Source organism: Ambystoma mexicanum, chromosome 1q (assembly GCF_040938575.1).
Source record: "Ambystoma mexicanum isolate Mex_15411 chromosome 1q, UKY_AmexF1_1, whole genome shotgun sequence".
In the NCBI taxonomy this organism is placed as follows: Eukaryota; Metazoa; Chordata; class Amphibia; order Caudata; family Ambystomatidae; genus Ambystoma; species Ambystoma mexicanum.
The window spans coordinates 393,431,913-393,458,445 of NC_090922.1; the positions used below are offsets into that span (position 1 = coordinate 393,431,913).

The following is a 26,533-nucleotide window of genomic DNA, read 5'->3' on the forward strand; positions in this document are numbered from 1 at the left end:
TGGATCCAGCCACAGTCTGGGATATGTGTCAGCTGGTGCTCACTCAGCAAGAGCTGACTGCTCTCCAATGCTCGAGAATGGGCCTGCTTACTCAGAGCAGGGAAAGGGGGGTCAAGATGAACTGCAGTCTAATGCGATCAAAATCATGAAAAATTTTAAGAATTTGAACAAACCATTCAAAAGAAAGATTCAGGTATAAGTAGCAAAGAACACTTGGAAGCTGTTGTTGAGCTATTTCAGACGTTCGACATCCCCAATGCTCAGTATGCAAGACTTTTTCATCTCACCATGGACTCCAGCTCTGTTAGCTTCATGCAAGGTTTGAATGAACTGGGGAATTTACCATGAAAGGGAAGTTAGAAAACAGTTCTGGTCATATCGCTCCATTCAGAACGCCAAAAAAGGCGGCAGATGAATCACCACGCCATTTCTTGCAAAATCTAAAAAGAGCCTTTTCACGTGTTGGTGGGATATCACTATGATATGTTAGGGTCTAATAACACCCAGAGCCAGATGCACTATGAGCCATACCATGCATTAGGGGCCAGAGTAGGGGTGATCCTGCCACAATGGTATATGGCAATCAAGCAAGGCCAAGATATGTAGATGGATTCATTGAAAATGGAAATCAACAAAGGGAACAGTGTCAGTCAAATGAGGGACAGAATGTAACCTATGGCCCTCGCCCTTATGTTCAGTCCTCTGAACAGGTAGACCATGGACAAAGGACGGTCACCCCACAACCCCCACTCCCTGTGTCCTGTGAATTGTGGAATACACGAACATAAATTAGTCTCCTGAAAGGAGACAAAACAGGCCTGATCAATTTGAATTCAACCAGTACCGGCCTAGAGCACAGAGGGCCGAGTTTAGGGACATGGACAGATTCCAGTGCTTAGAGGCACAAGTGAAAATGTTGGCTCAGTAGATGGAAAAACTGTACATTGCAGAAACAACAGCTGAGTGCAGAATGTCACAAGAGTGACATTGCACAGAACAGCAACAAATGACTGCTCAGCCAGGATTCCCACAATGAAAGCGCAAATGACAATGATCCACCATCAAATGAACACATTGAATTGCCTACCGATTTAAAACCAAGAAAACAGTCAAAACAATTATGACAAAGGGAGTATAAACACACACAAGAAAGGAGTTTGGTTTAATTTAAAGTTGAACCAAACAATTAATGTATGTGAAGATGAGAGAGGAAAAAAAAGAGAAATACACAGGAAGAACCCAAAGAGCAAAGGGTCAGAAGACAATTTAAAAAGAACATGCAACATGAAATGAATGAAATAGTAGTTGGAGGCCACCACACAGAGGCTTGGCGGCACCAGATAAAAATGGTCAGTTGCCAGAAGCAGGCAGAGCGAGCAGAATTCTTGAAGGAGAGCGGGAGGGTAGCATAACAAGAGAAAACCCATGTTGGCAAATGGTAACCTTTTAAGGGTACACCTGCTGAAGGACATTCAACAGCGGCCTGTGAGAGCAGAGAAGCCTCGTAGAGCCAAGAGGCCTAAGGAAGTCGAGAGGCCTAAGGGACCCAAGAGGCCTAAGAGAGCATATAACACACTAAAAAAGCATAGAGACCAGAGAACCCAGAGATGCCAAAGGAGTTTTAGAGCCCAGATAGCTGTGAAAAATCGTTGAATGACATCAATTCTGCCAAGAGGGAGCCCTTCCCTGTAAAGCTAGGGTGGTGCGGCTGATAACCAATATTCCCACTAGGGGTGGTAACATGTGGGAAGATCTTTCAGGGGAGGAATTCCATCCTGGGGACAAGGACAACCACCTGGGGTATAGCCCACTACATCACATCACACCACACCACAACATCCTTTAGCCCCCTCCCTCTCTACTTCCAAACTTTTTCTTAAACTAAAACCCACGTATTGCTGCAAGGTTGAAAACCTTATGGGAAGTAAAAGTACTGAGACAAGGAAGAACGACGAGAGTACTGATCATCCCAGTACTGGTACTAGGTGGCCCCACGGAGGCCTAAAGATTGAAATAGCAGGGGGGGGCGTGGCTTGGCAGCCATGGACTAGGCGGCTTTTCCTGTGAGCTCCTGGATCCGAACATTGATCCGTACAAGCGCACGCCTGTGAACCGAAAATTCCGACAAGAAATTATGATCGCACCGTTATGAATACATGTGGACTCCAAAGAACGTTGCTGTGTGCTGCTTGGACTGATACATCAAAAGTTACGGAACTTTGATGCTGCTGGTGAGCGCTGCGGAGCTGATATCAAAATGGCGGCGAGACGCGGACAAAGGAACCCACGGGAGTGAAGACCGTGCCCGTCGCTCGGGCTGAAGTGGTCAGAGGAGTCGGCGCTTCCCAGGGAGGTGCGGATAATAGCCAGGCACCGTGAAGCACACACCCAACAGGGCACTGGGAAGCCCAACAGAGTAAGCCTGCTCGCACCGGAACACCCGCGAGAACGTGGCGGCGGCGGGCTGCCCCAGAGGAGTCTGAGACTGCAAAGCGGACTCCCCTGGAGGATGAGCGAGCACGACGTGCCGCGGTGCCTGGGGACCCGCAGTGAGGGCATGGAACGCCCATGAATTGGGATATATTCGGCGGTACCGGGCACAGCCGGTGGCCACCTCTGCAGCCGAAACAAAGAGCGGCTGTGAAAGACGAGGGATCATAGCGGGCGCACGCACATTGGAAGTGTGGCAGTGATACACAGGAGACGTGCCCCATAAGAAACAAAGGGAACTCCAGCCAAACGAACCTAAGGGAACAAGGATACCGACACTGCCAACCATTATGACCTGCCGGTAAAACGAAGAAGCGGCAGATGCAGCTTTGCTACGAGGTGCCGAGTTGCACTACAGCGCCAACCCCCCTGCAGGTCAAGGTGTACCACACAGCGCGCCCAGAACGTTGATCAGGGTGCAGCACGATAAAGAAAGGAATACTGGGTGGGTGTCGCAAAAGACTACGAGGTGCCGAGTTGCACTACTGCGCTAACCCCCCAGCAGGTCAAGGTGCACCATGCAGCGCGCCCAGAACGTAGATCAAGGCGCAGCACGATAAAGAAAGGAATACTGGGTGGGTGTCGCAAAGGAAGCAGCCCCTCACAAAGGAGATGGCAGACCTTGAGGCACTAGGAGGCTGCCACTGGAAGATGCGCTGAAAGGGCATGGAGAAGTGAGAAGGGCACCATCGGCGAAGTACGGGTGGAATGCTGGACTGCCTAAATGGGCGCTACAACACAGGTTGCCCCGCAAAAAGCCACCATGCAAGCGAACTAACGCCTAGCCCGTCCCATGATGCGATGAGCCCAGCCACGACACTACTGGGAAGGTGAGCCAGCGAGGATACATATGTGGGGTCATGGGAGCATGGTGCATGGTACTGTTGTGCTGGTAGGCGCTGCCAAATGGTATATTGAAGCGTGTTAAAACAGAGCCTAAGTGCAACCAGCATCACAGCGAAGCACTGCACAGGGTAGGGTGCGAGGAAGATTGCGCAAGACATACCTAACGGTGCACATTGGGCGGAGGGCCCTAAAGTTGGATGCCTGCGACGCGAGGAGAACTTATCCCTGCGGTCAATCCAATGAACCAATACGTGGGAGAGCACAACCCATTCCAGGAATAGCCCGGCGAACGCATGCCTGTACGGAAGCTCTCCTGGGCAGCGCTCTGGGACCTGGGTCTGCATTGATCTAGTAGTGCGGAGCCGACACGTCAGAGACCAAGCTACCGCAGGCAAGATGACGGGAAGAGGGACTGCAACCAAGAGTAAGGGTAGACAGTCCACAATGGAAGCATTTGCCAAGACGCAGTTGTCTCCGGGGACCGCAGCACCAAGGGGCGCGTCAGCACCAATGGAGAGCACTACAACGATCGAAAACCACCAAATTTTGGCGGCTATCACGGAACTAAAAGACTAATGGGGGTTGGCGATGGCGGACTTGCGCACTTCCCTGGAGGCCAAGATAGATGCAGTGGGCATCGATGTCGCCTTGCTGAGACAGGATGTTAGAGCGTTGGCTGAGAGGACGAGTAGCTTGGAAAGTGCAGTGAAAATCAACACGGACACTAGTAGCAGCAATGCGAAAGAGGTTCACGTGCTAAAGCAACAGGTAGCTAACCTGGAGAATCGGGCAGATGAGGCAGAAGGAAGAGCAGGGAGGAACAACATTTGCGTGGTCGGCCTTCCAGAGGGAGAGTAAGGCCGAGACCCCACTGACTACGTCGAGAATTTACTCTTGCAGGAAATAGGGGGCGAAAATCTCTCGCAAGGTTTTGCTGTGGAGCGAGCGCATAGAACCCTCATGAGGAGGCCACAACCGGGGGCTCCTCCCCGGCCAATAATAGCGAAAATACTGAACTATAAGGATCGCGAGAAGATTTTAGAATACTTCCGTAAAGGAGGAACCATTAAGAGGGCGTCATGTACTGTCACGGCGTATCCAGATTACACAGTGTTGGTCCAAAGGCAGCGGTACAGCTACGTGGAGATCAAAAGAAGGCTACGTGCGACATGGATCAAATATATGCTGCTGTATCCCGCGAAGCTAAAAGTGATACATAAGAGCAAGATGTTTTTCTTCCACACGCCCGAAGAAGCGACGACCTGGCTAGACCTTCAGGGCTGTCCGGAACAAGAAGCGGATCAAGCGCAAGAGTAATACAATAAGTGGCTGAGACATTACATGTAGCGGGACATGATGTGCAGTGGGTATCCATTTGAAATGTGGGTGGTGGCTCTGGTTGAGGGACATCACTGGGTACGGGTGGCACTTGAAGTAGATCTCATGGACTGGAGCGGACACAAGGACTTGAATATAGCAAAACGTAAATATATGGGGTATTTGTACAGTTAAGTGTGTTGAGTTTATAGCAAATAGGAGCGGCAGGATGTGAGCACCCTATCCCCCCCATAACAGTCCTAGCAGGCTAGCCAGTAGGGCGGCCTTACCCCGCGGAGCAGCGAGTACAGGCGGGAGCCAGGAAAGTGCTAGATGCGGGGGAGCCTGAGATCCAGGGATGGAGCTGGGCAACAGTTGGGGAGGGAGTTGGGGGGGTTGGGAGGGAAAATGGGGGTGGGAGGCGTGGGGAGTTGGGTGTGGTTGGGTGGGATGAGGGGAAGGGAGGGGTGTTTGGGGTGTGTGCAGTTAAGGGAAGTTTGAATTGGGATACGAGCCTACGTAGACGAGAACAGGTACGAACAGTGGATTGCGCGGCTGGGGTGGGGGTGGAAAATGTAACAAGCCATGGGGGACCTTAAAATAATCACGTGGAATGTTAGGGGTCTAAACAGTTATCTGAAGAGAAACAAGGTTATGTTATACTTGCGAAGACAAAAGATAGACATTGCGCTATTACAAGAGACCCACTTGACAAAAGAGAGACTGGGAATGATCAAGAAGAAATGGAAAGGAGGGGTAGTGGGCTCAACATACTCAGCTTATGCTAGAGGGGTCCTTATCTGGGTGGCCCCGCATGTCCCCTTTCATGGGTTAAAGGAAGCTGCTGAAGGGGACGGGAGGATGGTCATACTCAGGGGCCTGGTAGAGAACAGAGAAATAAGTATAATCAATACATACGCTCCCAATCAGAATACAGCGATGTATTTTAGAACCCTGAGTGCTAACCTTGGTATGTGCATGGGAAGTGCGGTAATCTGGGGTGGGGATTTCAACTGTGTACTAGACCCAAGGGTGGATAGATCGGACCAGAAGTTGGAAAAACCAGCCCCGGCGGCACAGGTTTTGCGAGCGTTACTCAATGATTTCGATTTGACTGATGTATGGAAAGTGAAGCACCCCCAAGAAAGACAGTACTCTCACTACTCGGCCGCACAACAGCTGTCCACCAGACTAGACTATGTCTTTGCTACGTCGGACATAATAATGGAAATGGGGCGGGCGGAATATAAAGCGAGAGTCCTGTCGGACAACTCGCCCTTGATTGTTAGCTGGCAATACTGCCCTCCAAGAGCAAGGATCCCGACGTGGCGTCTCCGAGCGGAGGCGCTTAAGGATCCTGTGTTCAAAGAAGAGGTAAGGGAGGAGATCATAAAATTACTTTGAGGAGAATACGGGTAGTGTAGATTCGGCATGCACGTTATGGGAGGCCTTTAAAGTAGTGTTGAGAGGCGTGGCCATAGCAAAGTCCAAAAGTCTGCAAGGCGGTATCCTGGCTGATCTGCAGGAGATGGAGGGGGATTTGGAAAAAGCACAAAGGGAGGATGGCGATATTGGTTCGAATACGGAGCGGATACTTCAACTTCAACAGAAGTGTGGAGAGCATTGGGATAGGTTGTGTAAATTGAATTATAAGAAATACATAGAGAGACAGCACGTGGGTGGTGATAAGACAGGACGGCTTCTGGCGTGGTTATACAAGAGCGAAACCCCCAGATCCACCATCAGAGCAATAACAAGAGATGATGGCAGTGTAGCGGACACCCAGGAGGGAGTTAATCAGGAATTTGCCACGTATTACAGAGAACTGTATGGGGACGTTGAGGAGGATAATCTAGGGAGGATAAAAGAAACACTCGAAGATATAGGTCTGCCCAGGATAAGTGCTGAAGAGAGGGAAGAGCTGGATGCACCAATCACTTTAGAAGAGCTGGAAGCAGTGGTGAGACAATTGCCTACTAGTAAAACCCCGGGGGCGGATGGGTTTCCGAGCGAGTTTTATAAAGCATACATGGCAGAGGTGCTCCCTCCGATGCTGAATACGTTGAATGAAGCGTTTGAGACGGGACAGCTGCCGGAGTCGCTAAGGGAAGCAATTATAATCCCGCTCCCTAAACCGAATAAGCCTGGGGACAGTTGTGGCTCCTACAGACCACTATCAATGCTGAATCAAGACAGCAAGATTTTAACAGCTGTTCTGGCGAGCAGACTGCGAAGAGTCATAGACAAACTTATACACCCTGATCAGACGGGGTATGTTCCAAACAGGAACATAACTCACAATCACAGGCGACTCCACCGAGTCATGGAATGGGCGGGGGGAAATGAGGGCGACTTGGCAGTAGTGTCCTTGGATGCGGTAAAGGCTTTTGATTCTGTTAAGTGGCCATGGCTGCTGTCTATTCTGGCGAAATATGGGATAGGGCCCGGATATGTAAGATGGGCAAAGATGTTATACAGTGCGCCGCTCGCTAGAGTTAAGACGGGAGCTGTTATTTCAGAGAGATGGCAGTTAGGCAGAGGTACTAGACAGGGATGCCCGTGGTCCCCTATGTTATACATATTGGCATTGGAGCCTTTGGCTATATAACTCAGACAGCAGTATGAGACCATAAGCATCGAAGTGGGTGGGGAGCGACATTTGATCTCTTTATATGCAGACGATATGTTATTGTATCTGATGTATCCGGAGGAGAATCTCCAGTATATTTTGGAGGTTATGGATCTGTATGCGGGGCTGTCTGGAATAGCTGTGAATCCACAGAAGTCTGTGATTTTCCCGCTGGGTAAATATAGGGGTCTCCCTGTAGAACAGCTGCCGGTGTTGCAAGCCCCTTGGGCAGTTGATACCTTTCGGTACCTTGGGATAGACGTGTATCATACGGTTGAACAAGAACATAAGCACAACACGGAGGTAGCCGTGGGGAAAATAGAGAAAAGTATGCAATTTTGGGGGAAGCTGCCGCTAGCTATGATGGGACGTAGTGCAATGCTTAAGATGGTGGTTTTTCCCAGACTCCTGCATTATTTCGGGAACATTCCATACCTCATACCTGGGAAGTTTCTTGTCAAGCTTAATAGTATATGCAGGGACTTTTTGTGGCAGGGAACTAGATGCAGGATGGCATTGTGGAAACTGCAAAACTCTTACGAAAAAGGGGGGATACGGCTCCCCAATTATGAGGCCTACTATGTAGCAGGCCAACTGCAATACGTTGCTAAATGGCTCTCGGATGAAAGTACCCCCGAATCCAGATTGTTTAGTGCAGACTGTGCCCCATTTTATTTAAAAGAGATGATCTGGCTATCCGAAACAGAAATGCAGGGACACCCCAAAATGATGTTGCTTGGGTGGAGGAATTGGCGCCGCGCGTGCAGGATGATGGAAATCCCGGCTCCGTGCTCCCCGCAAGTACCACTGGTGGCACTGGCTAAAGGAGATGTGCAACTGCAGAGGAGGATTAGAAACCACTGGGAATCAGTGGGGGTGGCAACGGTGGGAGATGTTTGGCGGGAGGGAGCCATCATAAGTTTTGAGGAGTTGGGCGAGGACACAGGGCTGCAAGTAGGTCAATATATTACATATCATAGACTGGCGCGGGAAATCAAGAAGACTTGGCCCGAAACTATTCTATAAGCAGAGCCGGATGGTATTGTAGACACTATATATGACGTAACAGAGGGAGGGCACGAGATTTCAAGATTGTATGACATGCTGATGCTTAGGATTGGTAAAGAACCAACACAACTCACATTAGATTGGGAAACTGAGGTGGGAGGCCCGATGGAGGATGGGATGTGGGAGAGGGCTCTGTGGTATCATCAGAAGGTGTCGAGAAATGCTAGGCTGAAACAGATACAATTATATATTACGCATAGGGCGTACATGACGCCCCTGAGTATATCAAAGTTTAAAAACGCAGGTAGACAAGCATGTCCCAAGTGTGATGAAGAACGGGCTGACATGTTACACATGTTTTGGTCCTGCCCGGTGGTTGGACGTTTCTGGAGCGAGATAGCGGCGAAACTGGCGGATAAAGGAGTCACGCTGGTCGTAGAGTCAGCTTGGGCCTGCCTATTGGGGAGGTTCCCTAGATCGCAGAAACTGAAGCATGTTAACAAATTGAGGGACTTGGCGTATGTGCTGGCTAAGAGGAGGATTGCCATGGGGTGGAAGGCTTGTCATAAACCACAAGGGGAGATATGGTGGAAGGAATTGTAGAAGTGGGCGGAAGCAGAGACTATGGTATGGCAGGAGTCCAGTATGATAGGAGGGGAAGAAGAGGTGGGAACCCTGTTGGCTTGGAAATCACTGATAGCGGAATTGTTTGGAACGATGCCAGATTCTAATGGAGAACAGATCCCACCGCGCGGCGTGAACACAGAGTGAACAGACCGGATGGGCTCGTAGGGGGGTTGGTTTTGGGGAGTAGAGATCAAATTGTATGTTATACACATTCGAAACTGTATTATGGCATCTTGTACTGTATATTTGGTCTGTATTGTTTTGTTGGTTGAACCTTAATAAAAAACGTATAAAAAAAAAAAAAAATTGAAATAGCAAAAGAAACAAAGGACTCAGACAATGGGCTACAACAGCAATGGTAACAATGTATAAAGATCGAAAATGGACTACAACCTGGGTCGAGGCCAGCCAAGATAGGCTGCAGGTCTGGAGCGCACCCGAGACGGGAGTTTCAAACTAGTCTCAGTGACCCGAGAGGACAGAGAACCAATAATGCTGGCAGTTGGCCGAGTGTGTTCATCAGCAGGCCCGCAGGAGTGGACCTGTGCATAGAAGGAGGGCGAGCTGAAGCAAGCGGTCATTGGGAACAGCGTCTTATGACCGCAAGGAGGCAGACAACAGAGAATCCACATAGAAGACCACCCACTGTCCCAGGAAGTCCTGGCGATGTGCCGAAACCCCGGTCAAGGTAAGGGGTGACACGGGAGACCCAGAGGGGACGCTGCAATATACAGCATGCAGGCAAAGGCAATTACCCTCATCCTCTTAGCCAGCTTATCGCTAGGGGGGCATCCCGAACCCAGAAGTGCATCGAACCTCCTCCTCTTTGTCATAGTTGCAAAGATAAGACCACTGACCACCAGGGAAGGGTGGAGGACCCCTACCACAAGCGGAGAAGCATGAGAGGGGACACCCATCAACACAGCGGCAGAGATAAGTCCACTAACCACGAGGGAAGGGTCAAGGACCCCAACCAACAACAGGGAAACCTAAAAGGAAGTGTCTCTCACTTCAGTGGCAGCGCACATTCGGGGAAGAGCATTGGACAAGAGCTGTTGTGGCTGGCTGGACCTCTGCATATGAATACTACTTTTCCTGCATTTGGTGCTGTTTGTGCTGTTTTGTACGTGCTCTTCACACGGCTTTCTTGCGGTTTGCCTGATGCTCCACCCACTTTCCCAGCATTCTACATTGAACGCTCGCGCATTCGCGCGCGCCAATTCGGGGAAGAGGATTGGACAAGAGCTGTTATGGCTGGCTCAATCTCTGCATCTGAATAATGCTTTTCCTGCATTTGGTACGAACTTTGCCCAAAGACTCTTAAACACCTATGGACTCTAATAACATTGCTTAGAAGCAGTTACCACATTTGTTTTCTGTCTATAGGTGCTGTTTGTGCTGTTTTGTACGTGCTCTTCACACGGCATTCTTGCGATCTGCCTGATGCTCCACCCACTTTCCCAGCATTCTACACAGTCAGAACACTTGCGCATTTTCGCGCACGCATTCGGGGAAGAGCATTGGACTAGAACTGTTGTGGCTGTTAGGGCTGCTTTAAGGTGCTTGGATGAGACCTTGGTCAGCGTCCTTCTGTCCTTTTGTGTGGGGTAAGTGTTTCTCTTTTATAGGATCCTGGAGTGAGTAGCGCCCAGCTACCTAGATAATCCATCTAAGACGCGAGTGGTAACACGTTTGATTTAGAACTGCTTCTGGGTTGTCTTGTGAACGAGCAACTGCAGCTTTACACTGTATACTGTAAAGTCGAACATGCCGTCCAAATTAGGCACTTTGAAGTTAGTACAGCGGTTGAAACACATGCCGCTTAAAGGTGGACTTGTGTCCTGTGTAATTAAAGACTCTTCTCTTGTTACCCGCCCACAAGGGAATTCTATGTCTGGCGACATTCGTAAATTCTACCCTAGCAATTTAAATAAAACCTGTCGGTTAGACGCTCCTCTTGTAGGAGCCTCGAATGAAATTCCTCCTTCTGCACCAATAACCAATGTCCATAAAAGTGACACAACTATGTAAAACGTCTTGAGTACTACAATACAACAGACAGCTTGTACAGTTCTGAATTTGTCAAGCTCAGCTGTAAGGTCGTGAGACTCCCAGTTTTGACTTTCAACTCGGTGCCCTCATGCCATAGATTTGGCACCTTCTACTAACCACAACTTAATTGATATTGACTCACCTATCAAGGCCAATCATGTTGATGCTTTAGCAGAGAACATACACCTTGCGACTATTTCTATGCAAACTGGCAAATCATTGTACACTTCTATGCAAAATTCAGTGGCAGGACAGGATATGCTGAATAAAATAATTACTCATTTAGACTTGTCTCAATCATCTGTATTATTTTCTAATAAAGCACACAATTTTTTCATAAATGCTACAAGTTCACCCAGTCACTCTAATTTCAAAAACACAGAACAAGACACTTCTAATCTTTCCTCCCTTGACTATGCCATCTGAACGCCTGTTTCTACAAACTACTCTGTCTGCTATGAATACTGCCGTAACTTCTTCGTTGAAAGTGTAAGAGACTCTCGATGCAAGACTTACCTCACAATCTACATACACTAAATGAAAAACTCTTAGCGCAACAAACTTTGACCACGAAAGCCTTGGTGTCTTTACCTCAACCCTATCAAGAGTTGCCTATTACTCAACCTCAGGTACTCGTAAATAATGGTAATGATCATTCGTTAATTCAAGCTTCCACCGCTGAAATTATCAAATTATTGACTGCATCCTTATCAAGTGCAGCAGTAGTGAATTCAAAAACAACAAGCAGTGTGTCAAATGAAGAGATGAGCAGGGTGGGAGTGAGGATTGGGGTGATCCTAGCGCCTTGCGAACCTACGATAATTGGATCTAATACAGAAGATGTAACCATAGGATCTAACGCAAATAGAACAACTTTCAGATGCTTCTCCCAAAAACCTGCATCCAAAAATGATAAAAAAAATGTGAAGAAAAAAATAGTAATCAAGATATTACAGCTTTCTGAAAGACAATATCGAAAGATGGGCAAATAGTAAATCCATGGATCAAACGAAAAAATCTAAAAACATAAACTCTAGTAAGTTCAATGAACACACGGCCACTAAATCCTTTTTAAAAAAACTTAACCAAACCCAAGAAAAGTGCATCCACTGCCAGTTCTGAAACTGAGAGGAAAGGACTATCAGTTCCCACTGCTGCATTACTAAAAAATATGCAAAGATAAATAAACATATTGTTACGTCGACTCAAGCTTCAAAGGGAGCAATTAAGAGCTCCGGGTCTCAAGAGTCTCTAGATGACCTTCTAGATGCAATGAAGATGCAAGCAAAACAAACAGAAGAGACCGATTGAAACACTTGTCTGGCTATCTATGTAGGTCAAAGATCGGAACAGGCAAATACAATAAATGAAAACGAATTTCATCGGATCAAACAAAGACTAGCGCACATAGACAAATCTGTGCATTTACAGCCTTTAAATACCTTAACCTATAATCCGGCACAGACTACTGCCATGAAGTTAACGTCCTGTGCTAGCAGACAAATACAACATATTCCTATTGAGAATAAGGAATCATATAAATCTCATGTTTCGAATAATAGCACTCAACCTACTAGCGAGAGACATGGCCCTAATTACCACATTCTGATCATTAAATGCAGATCGGATGCTCAAAACATATATGATCTAAATCGCACTTCAACATCTTCGCAGAAATTCTGAGCCTAGAAGACATGAATTCTACCGATTTAGATCTAGTAAAATTTGTGGATGACTGATTTTTCTTGTGCTAGAATTTGGATTCAATCTGGCGTATTTTTTAAATTAATTTGGCAAGCCAGACAAAGCATCTTCAAGTTAGGATTCACTTTGGCAAAATTGACTCTGCAGAAAAAAAGTTTTAATAAGAATAAACAGTATGTCCAAACAAAAAACCATCAGTTCACTAAGACAAATAATACAAGGTCATAACTAAATCCAACACATTATTTGGGGATAGTCTCGCTTGCAAGTTGGAACACACGAGGCTCGTCCCATTTATTCAACTCAAGTGTGGCAACCTTATTTGTATACAACATAATAGCATTATAAGAAACGTGGCTGTTCGAACAGCCCTTGTGGAACGGCTATGATACAATCCTTCTTCCAGCTAAGTCTAATAGCAAAGGTCGTCCGTCTTCTGGGTTGCTAGTGGCAGTGGCTAGCAACAGGGGGTTTGAGATTGTTCCTTGGGCATCACCAAATGTCTATTTTACAGATGGTCAAAATTACTTATCCTGGTGGGAAAATTGCTTTAATCAATATGTATCGCAATCGGCTAGCAATATCTGATGAAATGTTTCTCATTGATCTTGAGCAACTTTTGGACATGGTCTTACAAAGCCCTGAAATTACAAACACAATTCTGGTGGGAAACTTAAATCTAAAATGCCTCTATAATACAAAAAAAGATTTGCCCTGCCAGAGGTGGTTAAACGTCATGAGCAATCAACAATTTCTCATGCTCAAAGGTGCATTTGAAACCGACATTCCACCCAAGAGCACTTGGCAACATGTCAAAAGTGAATCCATCATCGACTACCTATTTATGGACAGATACACTTTTGTGCTAGCAACATCTTTTGAAGTTAAAAACCAGACTGACAGTGACCATAACCTTCTTACGACAAACTGGTCAGATGTTCAACCATCAGTTGGTGTGAAACCGAGCAGTTATACATTCTCAGTGACATTTAATAATGCCAGAACGTGTTTCCATTGAGATAACCAATCCCTTAACTGATTGAAATATAACCTTGATGACATGACATCAAATACTAGGTGGGTTGGCGAACAATACACTTCGACCTTGCAACTGTTCAGACAATATTCCTATTCCGCCACACACACCTACTTCCAATCAAAACATGTTTTTGATCCAGAGTTACAGTCATGAAAAGCCGAGCTTCGTCGAGCAAAGAAACAAGCCCTTTTGTTACCAGCTGCTGTACGGGTATTAGTTTCACGCACATTCAAATGTAGATATGCCAACTGGTTGTGCTTGCATAGGGACTCATTATACCAACAGGATGGGGAACATATGTTAAAAGCCATGTATTCTAAGAACTCGGCAGAAATTTGGTCTCTATTGGAAGTAGCAGTGCATTCGAGACAGATGGACGTCCAAATTAATGGAGTCCTGCAACATGCCTGGATAACCTATTACACCAAAATGTATCTGCATCCTGATGACGAGGTCGAGGAGTGTGTTGATGCTTTTAATAGCTTTGAGCAGTTGATCATTCTGGAGGAAGACATCCTCTAATACATAATGAGGTCTAGCAGCTCCAGGGCCCCCGTCCCCGATGGCTTGAACAATTATATGTTCAAGCACCATCCCCAGCTGTGGGATAAGATACTTTATGTTGTTTTTCATCAAATCTTGAACAGTAACATCATTCCGAATTCATGGAGACGCTCAGTTATTGTACCAATCTTCAAGAGGGGCGATCAAGCCTGTTCTGCTAATTACAGGCCGATCGCCTTTCTTGACGCACCTGGGAAAATGTTTGCGAGGTTTATATTAAGACACTTCAACCTATGGGCAACAAATTGTGGTCAGCGGGATCCCTTACAAACCGGGTTTATGCCTGGTATGGGGACAGCAATTAATTTACTTACTATTAAGTCAATCACAGCACATTATGCTCCCATGAATCAGCCAATTTATCTGGCCTTTGTGGACTCGAGAGCCACATTTGACTCTGTTTCTAGAGAGCTGCTCTTCAAGAAATTAACAATTGCAGGCTGCCCATCGTATCTCATCTCGTTAATTTGATTCAAGCACTGCATTCTAACACGAAGATGCAGGTGTGGGTCGATATAGAGGGCACTTTGACTCCTGATATTGGCACACGAAGAGGGCTGAGGCAAGGATGTATTCTTGCCTCAGCCCTATTCAACTTTTTTATATCAGACATTCGGGGAGTGTTCAAAGAGGTTGCTTCTGATGCTCCCAAATTGGCATATACATCTATTCTGGCCCTATTGTATGCAGACGATTTAGTCCTTATGTCTAAAACACCTCAAGGTCTCCAGAAGTGGTTGAATGCTTTGGACATCTATGCACGAGAAAATGTCCCCACCATCAATTTAGAGAAACTAAAACAATGGTTTGCAGTGAGCACAAAAGGTGAACCTCAAACAAAAAATGTAGGTGGCTTCTTCAAGATAAAAGTCTGGAAAGTGTTTCTCGATATGTTTATTCCCGAATGCTGGTAGAATAGACTTGAGGCCAAGTTTTGGAAGCGACTTTTAAAACTTCCACGGTGTGTTCCGACCTCATGGATTAGGCATGAACTTGACCTAATATCGCCACATGCAAAATACTTATGGAACCTAATAGCGTTATTCAGAAAATGCATCTTGCAAGTTGACTCACCATTGCTAATCGGAATTCTTTCTACACACATATGCAAGGTGGATGACCTGTTTGTGCGCAAATGGAGAACTACTGTTGAACATACTCTAAGTGAAATAACAATCTCATTGCAAGTATTGATCCAAAATCCGACAAGGGTTAAAACCAAGCTATTTCAACTCAACTGGATCCAGATGCAAGCTAAATGTCAGGAATATCAGGATTTTTCAAACCAGCCTTTTGGCATTAAATAATTTAGCAATCTAGAATGGTATCTACAGAAGTCTCCATCTCTGCACCACAGATCTGACTTCATGCGTTTAAAGTTCAATTTCTGGTTTACAAAGGAAGTTCAAGCCAAACGTAAACTGATAAGTTGTCAAGAGAATGTTTGTCGTTTCTGTAACATCGAAGATAACAAAGAAACTTTATACCATCTGATTGTTAAATGTGAAGCATTAATGATTATGTGAATAAGATACCTAAAGACAACGTTGTAACAGTTTAGAGAGATCTCACCAGAACAGGTTTGGCAACTTATATTCTGTGGACATTTGTCGTCATGTCGAATTGGGCTAATCAGTTTTTTACATGCATTGAATTTGGAGAACAGGGAATGAATCAAGTTAGCTCATGGTTATTCAATATGCATTGCATGTTTTATTCTTCAATTTTTTTAAGGCTTTAATTGATTAATAATGCAATCAATTGGAATAGTAATATCAGAATGGTTAACAGCTGATAAGCCTTCGGTAATTGCATATTTTGCTTGAGCGCTGATTAACTGTAGAGATATCCTCAAAAACTTACTGAAATTATGCTGCACTAAAGTGATGTTTTATTTTAGGTTTATAGAAAGTTACATTTTTGTTATTTATCTACTTGATACTCGATTAATGTTTTGGTATGATGTCTCTAGGATTTTAGGATTTTATGAGTGGTTGATCTAAAGATTTGTATACTACTCCATAAAAAACAAAATTGTAAAGTTGATTAATTCAGCTATATCAATAAAAAAAGAAAAGAAAAAAAGATAATCCCACTGATCACAAGACAAGGGTCTGGGACCCTGACGAAAGTATTACGAGCACTAGAGGAAGTCTTCATCACCAGGATGGCAGGGACCAATCCACCAGAAACCTGAAAGGGAACTTGGGACTCAGTGGAGACTTGGAGAAAGTCACAGAATAAATCCCAGGACATTTGTGTGGAACAATATTTACAACCTAAAGATTGGATATCAGGGAAAAGAAGTCATTCCCCCCGGATTACTTTTTGAAAACAAACACCGATTGAGACCACACCCATATACCAGGAGAAGGCAGTCATTCTCCTTGCGACTGAAATTTCTGTTGTACTGCATTATCTCTTTAGTTATAGTGTGAGGGGATAGAAGTAGGTTGCGACACAGGACTGTGGACATTATTTTTGACTGACATTCTAACAGCCCCAATATTATTAGTTGTAAGGCAGGGAAACCCCTCACAGAGGTAGGGATTGCATGGTCGTTCTTTCCTTTCATCACTTTAATAAAGGTCTATGGTCAAAATCATGCCACCTTTGTGTCAGCCTCCTCATTTGACACCCTTACAGAGCCCAGAGAAATCACATGCGCCTCGAAGTCCAGAGAGGCAGGTGAAACTGAAACTTGGCAAAGAGGGTGAGAATTGCTGAGGCTGGATGCGAGGAGGGTGCTGTATCCCCAAGTGCATAGTGTGGTACAATATCAACAGAGTTGAGCTGGCCACTACATCCCTGGGACTGTGTTTAGATGTCCAGAAGTGTGCTGGGTAGTGAATCCCTGTTTTGAGAGAGACTCTTGAGTGAAACCTAATTGCTAAATACCATAAAAGTAGAAGAATAAAGCATGCAGAAACTTTACTTACCAACCAAAAGCGCAGTGCAAAAGATACGTCCATTCTTTTCGAGAATTTCATTAAATTTTAGTTGACAAACAGCAACAGTTTCATATTCAGTGCCAAATGCTTGATGAACCTCAAAGGTGATGGTGGTCTTTTGTATGTAGCGTAAAAAGAAGTCATCCACTCGCACATGATACTGAGAAGTAAAATCATATGCTGGCTGTAGGCCACGCATTACCGGTGTGGTCTGAAGTTCAAAGTCATAAAACGAGTAGGTGCAGAATGTTGCAGGTTCCTGGTCACCAAAGGTCTGCACAGCTGCAGGCGAGAACACAATTTTAGCAATATGGATTTCAAATAGATTCTCTCCTCGTTCCAAATGGATAGTTTCATCAATCTCCTCAGCATCATCTCCCGGCATTACTTCTGGTTTGAATTTATATTGCTTGGTACCATAGGCAATATCCTTCAGCTGTGCTGCAATAAAAATATACTATTTAAACAGTAAGTAAAAATGAAACACAATTTTATAGAGATAACATTTTATATCTTGTCAAGGTGCAATTTCGCAACATTGCCCAGGATCCTTTTTACTTTCATAAATAGCACATATGTTTTGCTGCTGTTGTAATACATCACGTTTTCTCCCTCTATTAACGCACAGCAACACCATGAGAGATCCTGTATTGCCTGTAAGGGCAAAAGTCCTAAACCTGCAGTTTCTGAAAACCTTTTGCCTTTTTTGCTACCTGAAAATCATAAAGTGCAGACTCCATCATTACAAGGCCTAGCAATACTTTTAGTGTAGAGACAGTGTACTGAAAAAGAGCTTTATTTACAGAACACCCTTGTTCTTGAGTAAGCAATACTTGTCTGTGGTGCCTGTTTTTTTGACCCAGTATTCCAAAGTAGTGAAACCATGTGGCTTGACTTTGCACTGATTTAACAGTATTCCTTCTTTCCAGTGCTAGTTCCAATCGGGAAAGTCGGTTTACCAAAGAGTGAAGTACGCAGAGGATAAAGCATGCAAAATATCTGTGAGGAAGCAATGATGTCCTTGGACTCGATGACATACCAGGAAGCGGCGTCACAGGCCTATGAGTAGGATGACAATACATTGTTATATGGATTAATGAAGGAGTGTGTTCAGTTTTATGGGTTTCAGCTTACAATTTCTATGTTGAATGGCATGCATGCCAAAAATGTTATTAATGCCGCTTGAGTTACTGAGGCTGAGCTCCCCACATCCTATCAAAAACATCTGATGAAAACGTACAATGTGAGGAAAAACATGCATCCATCTTACAAACATCTGTAGAATTGACTCCTGTTAATATTAAAGCCATTATTATTGCTAAGAATCATACACCTGTGACCACAAGAAAGTGGCAGAAAATCTTACAAATTACTACAAATTAGGCCTGATCAATCTGAAAATGGCTAATAGAAAGGACGAATTGTACTTAGCATAAGCACACCAGGGCATCTGTTAAGTGAATCAATGCTTGGTACTCGACATGTGGATAGTGTTATTTTTGGACGCCTACACTTAGGGTAGTCAACTAATCACCATCCAGATGATTTGGCCTACAACTTCCATCAGTTCCAGCCATCAGAGTCAATAGTGAGGGAACATAGGCTTTGTGGTCCAGAACATCTGGAGGGTGACATGTTGGCTACCATTGTTATTGAAATGATGTGATTCTGCTCAACAGAGAGAGATTAGGTTTAGCCAGAAATTCAGTCAATTAAAGACATTAGAGCAGGTACTGTGGTGAGTGACCTGAACTCCAGAGCTTGATGTGTGGGGGATGCAAGCCACTAGAGACTAGGCTGGTCCGACAGATACCTGCTGTGCAGGGGGTGGATGAGAAGGGATCCAGCCAGCTCCATGACCCCTACAAAACAGGGTACACTCTTTCTCAAAGAAGCACTGCAGACTCCTTGTACCAGAATGCAATACACTGAGTCAAGTGACAAGACCTGTAACCTCGGGTGCTTGAGTAATTGCAGGTAATACTCTATGCATCCCCAGTGCACCTGCCAGCACAGCAGTCCAATTTACAGGCAGCAGAGCTTGGTGAAGCCGCTTCTTAGAAGTTAGGATTTGGGCAGAGGACAACATTTATAATTTTGACGAGCACCCTTAGTTTAGTTTGTTAGGTAGGGAACATCCCTATTAGCAATAGGGTCAGTAAAGCGTTTGCTTTGATTTAAATAGGCTTCCTGTAGTAAAGGATGTCTTCTGGTCCAAGTCTTTCCTCTAACACGCCACACCAGGCATCAGCATCAAGCCTTTTACTCTCTCTGTCAAGAGGTAAAGAGGGTGTTTTTCAGGTTCGCTGTGGCAGCTTGAAACACAAGGCTCTCAGGGTAGGCATGCCAAGACAGAAATTCCAGATCGGAAGGAGCTGGTCTGTGTTTTTTAGCTAGGTCCCACCCTAACATTGGGAGAGAAGCAGGCTTCGTCCACAATTCCAGCACTGGGGCCTCTACTGTTGTGTTAAAGGGTAGAAAAGACTCTCTCTGTCGACAGTCATCCTGTCGTAAATCTCCCCCCGTCTCAACTGTGATCGACATCTCCCTTGTTCGGCCGCAGGACTCTTCCTGTGGATGGTTCGGGTCTTGAATAGGCTCGCCCGAGCCTCGTCAGGTTGCAGGACGCATTCAGAGTTCCGGGAAGTTCGTGGTTCCAGGGTAACCAGGATTAGCGATGAACGAGTAAGTAGGGGGGGAAATCCAGGAACAGGATAAAAGGCAAGGAAGGAAGTAAGAGGATCAAAGGAAACCAAAGTATAGAGTAAGCACTCGTCGGGTCACTACCGAAGATAGCGTTGAGACGCGCGGACCATCAGGGGCGTGACCAATTTATAGTACGTGCCACGACGTGAAAGCTAGTGCGTAGCACAGAGCTTGGTACGGCCATGTTGGGAGGAACAAGGAGTACAAGCCCTTCGTGATAATGACCATGAGGTCCAGAAGGGGCAATTTTGTCGGGTCATGACACATCCAGAATGTCCATGAGCTCAAACTGGACCTTAGGCCTGGAAGGGGCCGACAACCCAAACGTTTCTACCACCTGTCAGAGTTTGGAAGCCCCGAGGTGTCCTGGGAGTTGGCAGGGGACTCTCGACCAGTATCTAACCCAGTTGCTTGCTGCAATTTTGTGGCAAATTCTATCAAGTCGCCATCTTCCCCATAAACCTCTTTAAGGAAATCGCTGATTTCCCTTGAGCATAAAGAACTGGAACGGAAGTTCTAGGACAAAATGTTCATCTTGTAAACAAGACAGCTCCGAGTTCCACAGGTTCGATTCCTGGTTCAGTGCTTATAGGCTTTAGTTTGACATGAAGGGCGTTCTAAAAAACAATAACTTTTTCTTTTTACTATTTAAAGGTTTCAGCCCAAGGGAACTTGATCTCCCTCTTCATCAAGGATGGCCCCCATTTTTGACATGAACTCTCCCATAAGAAGCACAGGGTATTCTCGAGGAGCCTTGATGCCGACAGCACCATGGAAGAGGGGTCTGACACTGACTGACCGATAGCAGGAGACTAAATGGGTCGGCGCAGTGACAGGTCTATGTCCAGGGGATCCCACAGGTGTACAGCAGTGGTCCCTAGCAGGTTCACTGCCGGCTCGTCAGTCTGTCAGCACTGGGGCCTTGACAAACAAAGTTGGGTAGGTGACGGGATCTGTGGCACCTAGTCCTCAGGAGTCCCTGGAGTGGTAACCTCTTCACTTTGAGGAAGAATGATGCCTAGAGCAACCAGCTGGTGAATGTGACCTATGGCAGTCTTTCTTCTTTTTCTAATCCTTACAGACTGGGGAATGTCGCTCAGTGTGACGCTCTGCGCCTGTTGACCTCATACAGGCTCCATCTGTCCTTTTCCTTATGGAAAAAGGTAAACAGCTTGGCAGTCAGCTTCTGAAGCAGCTTAAGGTACATCGACTAACAGGACCCGACCCGCAGTCCTACAAGTTGTGTTCCTCCCTAAGACAGTAGAGACCAATCCTGTGGGAGTCAGAAATGGACATCTGGCATCTGTAGTCGGCGCAAAGCGTGAAATCAGAAGCATTCAAGGGTTTCAGAATGGCGCGAAACAAACAAAACTCCCAACAAAGTGGTGATCCTAAAGCAAGAAGAGGGCAGGTAAAAAAGGAACTAAGGCTATGGTGTGTGGATCCTCATTATAAACCGGCTCTGACGTCATATTCGGTGTGGGGCATGTAGAGGTATCGATCAGAACTGATACGGTGCTGCCCTGCACACCCCAGTGGCAGAAATGTTTGCAAACGGCATCTGTGCTGGGAGATAGATATCATATATGAGGAATCCATGGGAAGAAGGAATTGATTCGAAATTGAAATTCATATGGTGCATAAGCTAAACGAGCCTCATTAAAACTTTACTTTTAAAATATTTGTTGGAAGGTGGTAAGTAGTCTCCGAGCGGCCCAGTTAAAGATAACAGCAGAATGCATGAGCTCCGAATTTGAAAAAGAATAGCTCTTTATAAAACACTTAGTTCTGGGGTCTGACATCGTTAGGCTGCCATCGAAATCTAGACCATGATCTTTGGATATCAATTATCTAACTAAATTAACCTTGGATACCTGGGATTAGTTAGCTTGGGGTGGGCCAGCAACCACATATCGCTCCCCTTTTAGTCCCAAATTCCAGAATTCAGACTTTATGCCTAGCCATTACTTGCAGATGTTTGATGGCTGGATAAGGAGACAATAGGCCTCATTCCGAGGTCGGCGGTAACTCGCTGGTGCCACATTACAAGTCCCGGCGACGAGGGAAGTCAGGCAGCGGGTTTGGTAACTCCCCATTCCCGTGGAGTCCCATATGACTCCATGGGAGTGGGGAGACGGACGCACCGGCATTGTTGCTAATGGTGCTGGTGCTTCAGTGAAAAGTCTGCCTGCAGGGGCCTTTGCGCCCGGCAGGTCTGACCCTGCCGGACGCAACTGCCCCTGCAGGCAGACTCTTAGTGTGGTGGTTCGGAAAGAAGGGTGCCAGGAAGCTTACTGGTACCCTTGTTTGCGGACCACCACACTTGGAATGAGGCCCAATGTCTCAAACTGGGAGACCTGTAGGGTCACAATTGAGAGCCTCCTAAATGCATGACAGGATTTGCTCTCTATAAAGAAGCAAGATGTCAGTACTGGCAGCTGCAATACTGGCCATCTCAACCCATCAACAGAAAAGGGGGAAACTGATCCCTTACGGATCTAGGGAAGTTACTCCAACAGGAGCTTACTTACAAAGGATTAAGTTCTGCCCTTTACAAAATCTTGGCTGAAATCAAATTGCTTAGTGTTGAGCTATTTATAAGTCAGGCAGGGAAAAGGATATAGGGAAATCCTTTGATGATGCTTTTTGGAAATGCTTTTTTGGAAGGTTTAGTAGAGCCCAATTAAGAGCTCTTTAAGTGTTCAGGTGATGTAACTGCAATCTAAAATAATTTGCAGGCAGCATTATGCTACAGAGAGATAGCAAAAATGATTTCTGAGTAAAGCTTGGAAACGGGTACCATCTTACATATCTGGTGTCACAGATGGCTTCAAAAATACATCAACTCAAATACAATTCAAGGGATTTTATCAATTTTATTTAAAAGTTCAAAGGGTTCAAATTCAAATAAGGGTCATCCCTATTTCTCTCGGCCAATCGCGATGGACCTAGGAAAAGATATCGAAGACTAACTCTATCCAAGTTTAAGGTATGCATACCTTGCACCACGTTCTGTGAACACAGACCGCAGGCACGGCCATTCATCCTATGCACTATAGAATGCAGCTATGGCTATGCAATTCTGGTCTAGCAGCTCGCATAGCCATCCACACTGAAATCCATGACGTACCTAAACACCTCTGCCATTAGTGTACAGCGACAACCTACTAAAACATTTTGGCCTTACTGGGCACACATCGAGTCTCTGGCACAAGCACTCTATCCTAAACCACCAACAGCAGTCGCCCACGTGCCTGTGCTTCGGGCTGCTTACTGAAGCCTAGCTAGCCCACCTAAGTCTGACCCTGGCAAAATGCACACACGCATCTTAAAAATATTTACTTTTAGAATTTCCCACACATGGACTTCGGCCCCTGGGGGGGTTCCAACCACAAAGCACATTGAGGCCATACAAATGGGGAAAGGGTGCCATATAAATGACGAATATAAAACAATTTCCCCTTCGGCTTCGTCCATTAAAGCCCATTCATCTGTACTCTCAATATCGTCACTTAATATCCCAATAACCTTACTATCTAGAATCTGACCGGCTGCTGGTGAGAGCCTAAAGGCAACTGCTTTTTTTTCCATCTCACACCCTGAGACGTCTTTAAGGCATTTGTATTTTGTATTTATTTTTCTTCTATACTGCCTTATGCCAAGGTGCGATTTAGTAAAGATGGCATTTAACAATCATGACACAAAGGAGGAAAAAAAAATTACAAGAAAACCAACAAGAAGAAATTGCATGATGATCCATGAGAGTGTAATAGGTTTTCTTATAGGACAAAGCCCAGCCATCCCCCCCCAACCAAGAATGACCTTTGGAGAAGCAGATATTAAAATAGTCAATAGTCAACAGTCAACAGTTTCACGCAAACATAGACAGCCTGGCTTAACCAAACTCGGGCGTCGGCTTCCAGGCTCCAGTCCTTTGGTATCCAGTGACAGACCCAGCACCAAGAAGGAGAGACCACACCAGCTGCCCACCTTCTGAGATTCGTGCAGACGCCTCCAGTGACCAGTAGCCAGCCGCCATTAAGGATCCGAACCAGCAGCAGGCAAGCTAAAAAAAAAAAAAAACAGAGAGACTCCATGGCAGGCATCGGTAGCTCCGAGCCCTCCAGCGTCAATCCAGTGAGAGCAACAGCCACTGGCCACGGTCGTGGGGAGCCACTGCAGGACCAGGACCAACCACAGGCGACCCAGACCGGACTCCCCATGGCTCGGCTGCTCTAGCTCTGCTGTTTGTCCCAGATGACCGCCTCAGCCGCGTGCCACGGGCACATTCGCTGAACTGACAGCAGGTCCCTGGGCTGCAGCTCCGCAGTGTGCACCAGCAGCCATTCCACCAGCGCTTGCATCCGCCATCTTACAAATGTTACTTGCCTGCCTTCCTGAAGCTGAAACGAGGAGGATTCAAGTCGGAGGTCCCACGAGAATGACAATGATTTTCAGGATAGAAATAGGTGCTTTCCAACCGCCCAGGTCTCACTCAGACCGTCTCCTCTCATTCCCTTGTATTCCATTCCCTCACGTTCTTTCCTTCCCTTCTCTTCCCTTCTCTTCCTCCCACTGTATATGCACTGTTTTGCTGCCTCACGTCTATTCCAACTCTACAATCGCACTCCTATTACCCTCCACTCTCAGTTTCTACTCTCCACCCCTCCTCCACCTGCACTCACCCTCTTTTCACTCTCCCAGTCACCTTTCTGATTCACCCTCACTCACTCCCCTTGCATGCACTCCCACACCTAATTGCCACTTTCTCTCACAAACCAATACCTCACTTTCAACACTGCCATTTTCATCTAGGCTTTGCACCACCATCTTTCGACCACCTGGTCTCTTAGTCCATCTCCTCCTTGCCCCTTGTCCTCCTCTGAACAACCCACACTTCTCTGTTCCCCTCATCCCCCTCTGTTCCCCTCATCCCCTTTTGTCCTCCTCCTTCCATTGGTTCTCAGGCTCACCTGGTTCCCCGGGCAAATCTCTATCTAAGCTTGCTCTCCCCCAGGGGCCAGGGTACACAGGTGCCTCTGCATCTCCCACCATTTGGTAGCAAGCTCTGAGGTTGGTATTCCAGAAAGCAGAGAGCAAACACTGGCCAGTATTTCGCACAGCAGGTATGGGATGATCAAAAATGATACTGGCCTCTGGAGCAGGACTGACTCTGGCAAACAACGTGGTCAGGGCAACTTAAAATGAAGGGAATACATACCTCGAGTCAAATTCAACAGATACTTGTCTAGGCTTTGAATGGATTATCGATTTGTTAATAAAATATAAACATTACACATCTCTGTGACCTGCTATAGAGGATGGTCTATATTAAAGAAATGCTCACTTTTTTTAATAATATATTCATTTTGAAAGAAAATAAAGGGACATTATTTTTAAGCAAGTATTCATTTAACAAAATGATAACCTAACTGTTCAACCTGAAAAAATGTTTCTGTATGAATATGCCCAAATTACAAGCACTTAGAAAAATATATAACTAACTAGGTAGTAATAGAATGCAACTAAACATGTAACAAGCATCATAATTTCCTTACTAGCTACTGTAATACCCATTTCAGCTTACATCTACAAGCAGCATCCCAGCCAGGGGTGCAATTAGGCTAAAATGTAAGGGGGGCTAACCCTTTAAATGTTGGGAGAGAATCTAACTTCAGAGGCTTTGGTGGAAAGCCATTCTTAATTGTGTGGGTGTGTGGGGGCATCTAACTTCTATACACAGTCTATATAGACATTTGATGATCTTCAGTCAACACTCTCCATGTCCAAAACCACACACTTGAGGACTGCTGCAAGAATGAGCTCTGTATGGCCCCTACCCTTCCAATCACTCCCCCTGACATACAAGTACCAACCCCCATCCAGATTGCAATTGTCTGCAAATGTATGTATACGAATGCAGCTGCTAACAATGAAATGCTTAACATTAGAAAGCCCGGCTGTATGCCAAAGCAGCCGTTTTCTGCCGAGGCTGCAGTTTCCATCATTTCCTCACCTGGGAGCCCTCTGTGACCCGTCCACCCCTATAAAATCTTGGGCTCAGCCCCATAGTGATGAAAGGGCGGCTGTTTCCTGCCGAAGTTGTTCGCGCCAAGAGGCTGAAGCAGCCCATAGTGGTGGGATGCATAGCTCTCAGCCATTTGTGTCCACAAGGCGGGTGAATTCACCCGATTTTGTTTCTGGCGGGTGAGACGCCCATTGGAATGAATGGGCGTGCAGGAGGCTTGGCGGGTGACTCAGCCTTTTACAAGGCGGGTGACACCCGCCAAAAGTGTCTGAGTTGAGAGCTATGTGGGATGGGGGTCAAATGACATATTGTCCTAGGCTGACAAGCGAGCCTCAACTTCTGATACTAAATTGACTAAGCGGGTGCTAAGGAATCGTCGTGAACCAGGTGCCACTTTATCCGGGCTTTATTAGTCTGTGTTCTAACTGATTTTAATTGTTTTATTCTGAGTATTTGTAAATGTGATTATGTTTTTATGAAATTTTCTATGGGCCACGTGAGCTAGGGACTAAAACTGTTGGTTACATATTGGTTTTAGCAAGCCAGTTGAGCCCCCTGGTTACTCTATTGAG

General features: G+C 45.8%; 1 protein-coding gene across 2 annotated transcripts in view; it reads right to left on the bottom strand.

The window, feature by feature from the left end:
- Window positions 1-26,533, bottom strand: part of RPGRIP1L (RPGRIP1 like) — a 1,574,704-nt gene that overhangs the window by 654,277 nt on the left and 893,894 nt on the right. For both annotated transcript variants that reach the window (XM_069639571.1, XM_069639577.1), the window contains exon 16: window positions 17,216-17,668. In XM_069639571.1, coding sequence (XP_069495672.1) covers window positions 17,216-17,668 — 453 coding nt within the window. The remainder of the gene's footprint in view (window positions 1-17,215; window positions 17,669-26,533) is intronic.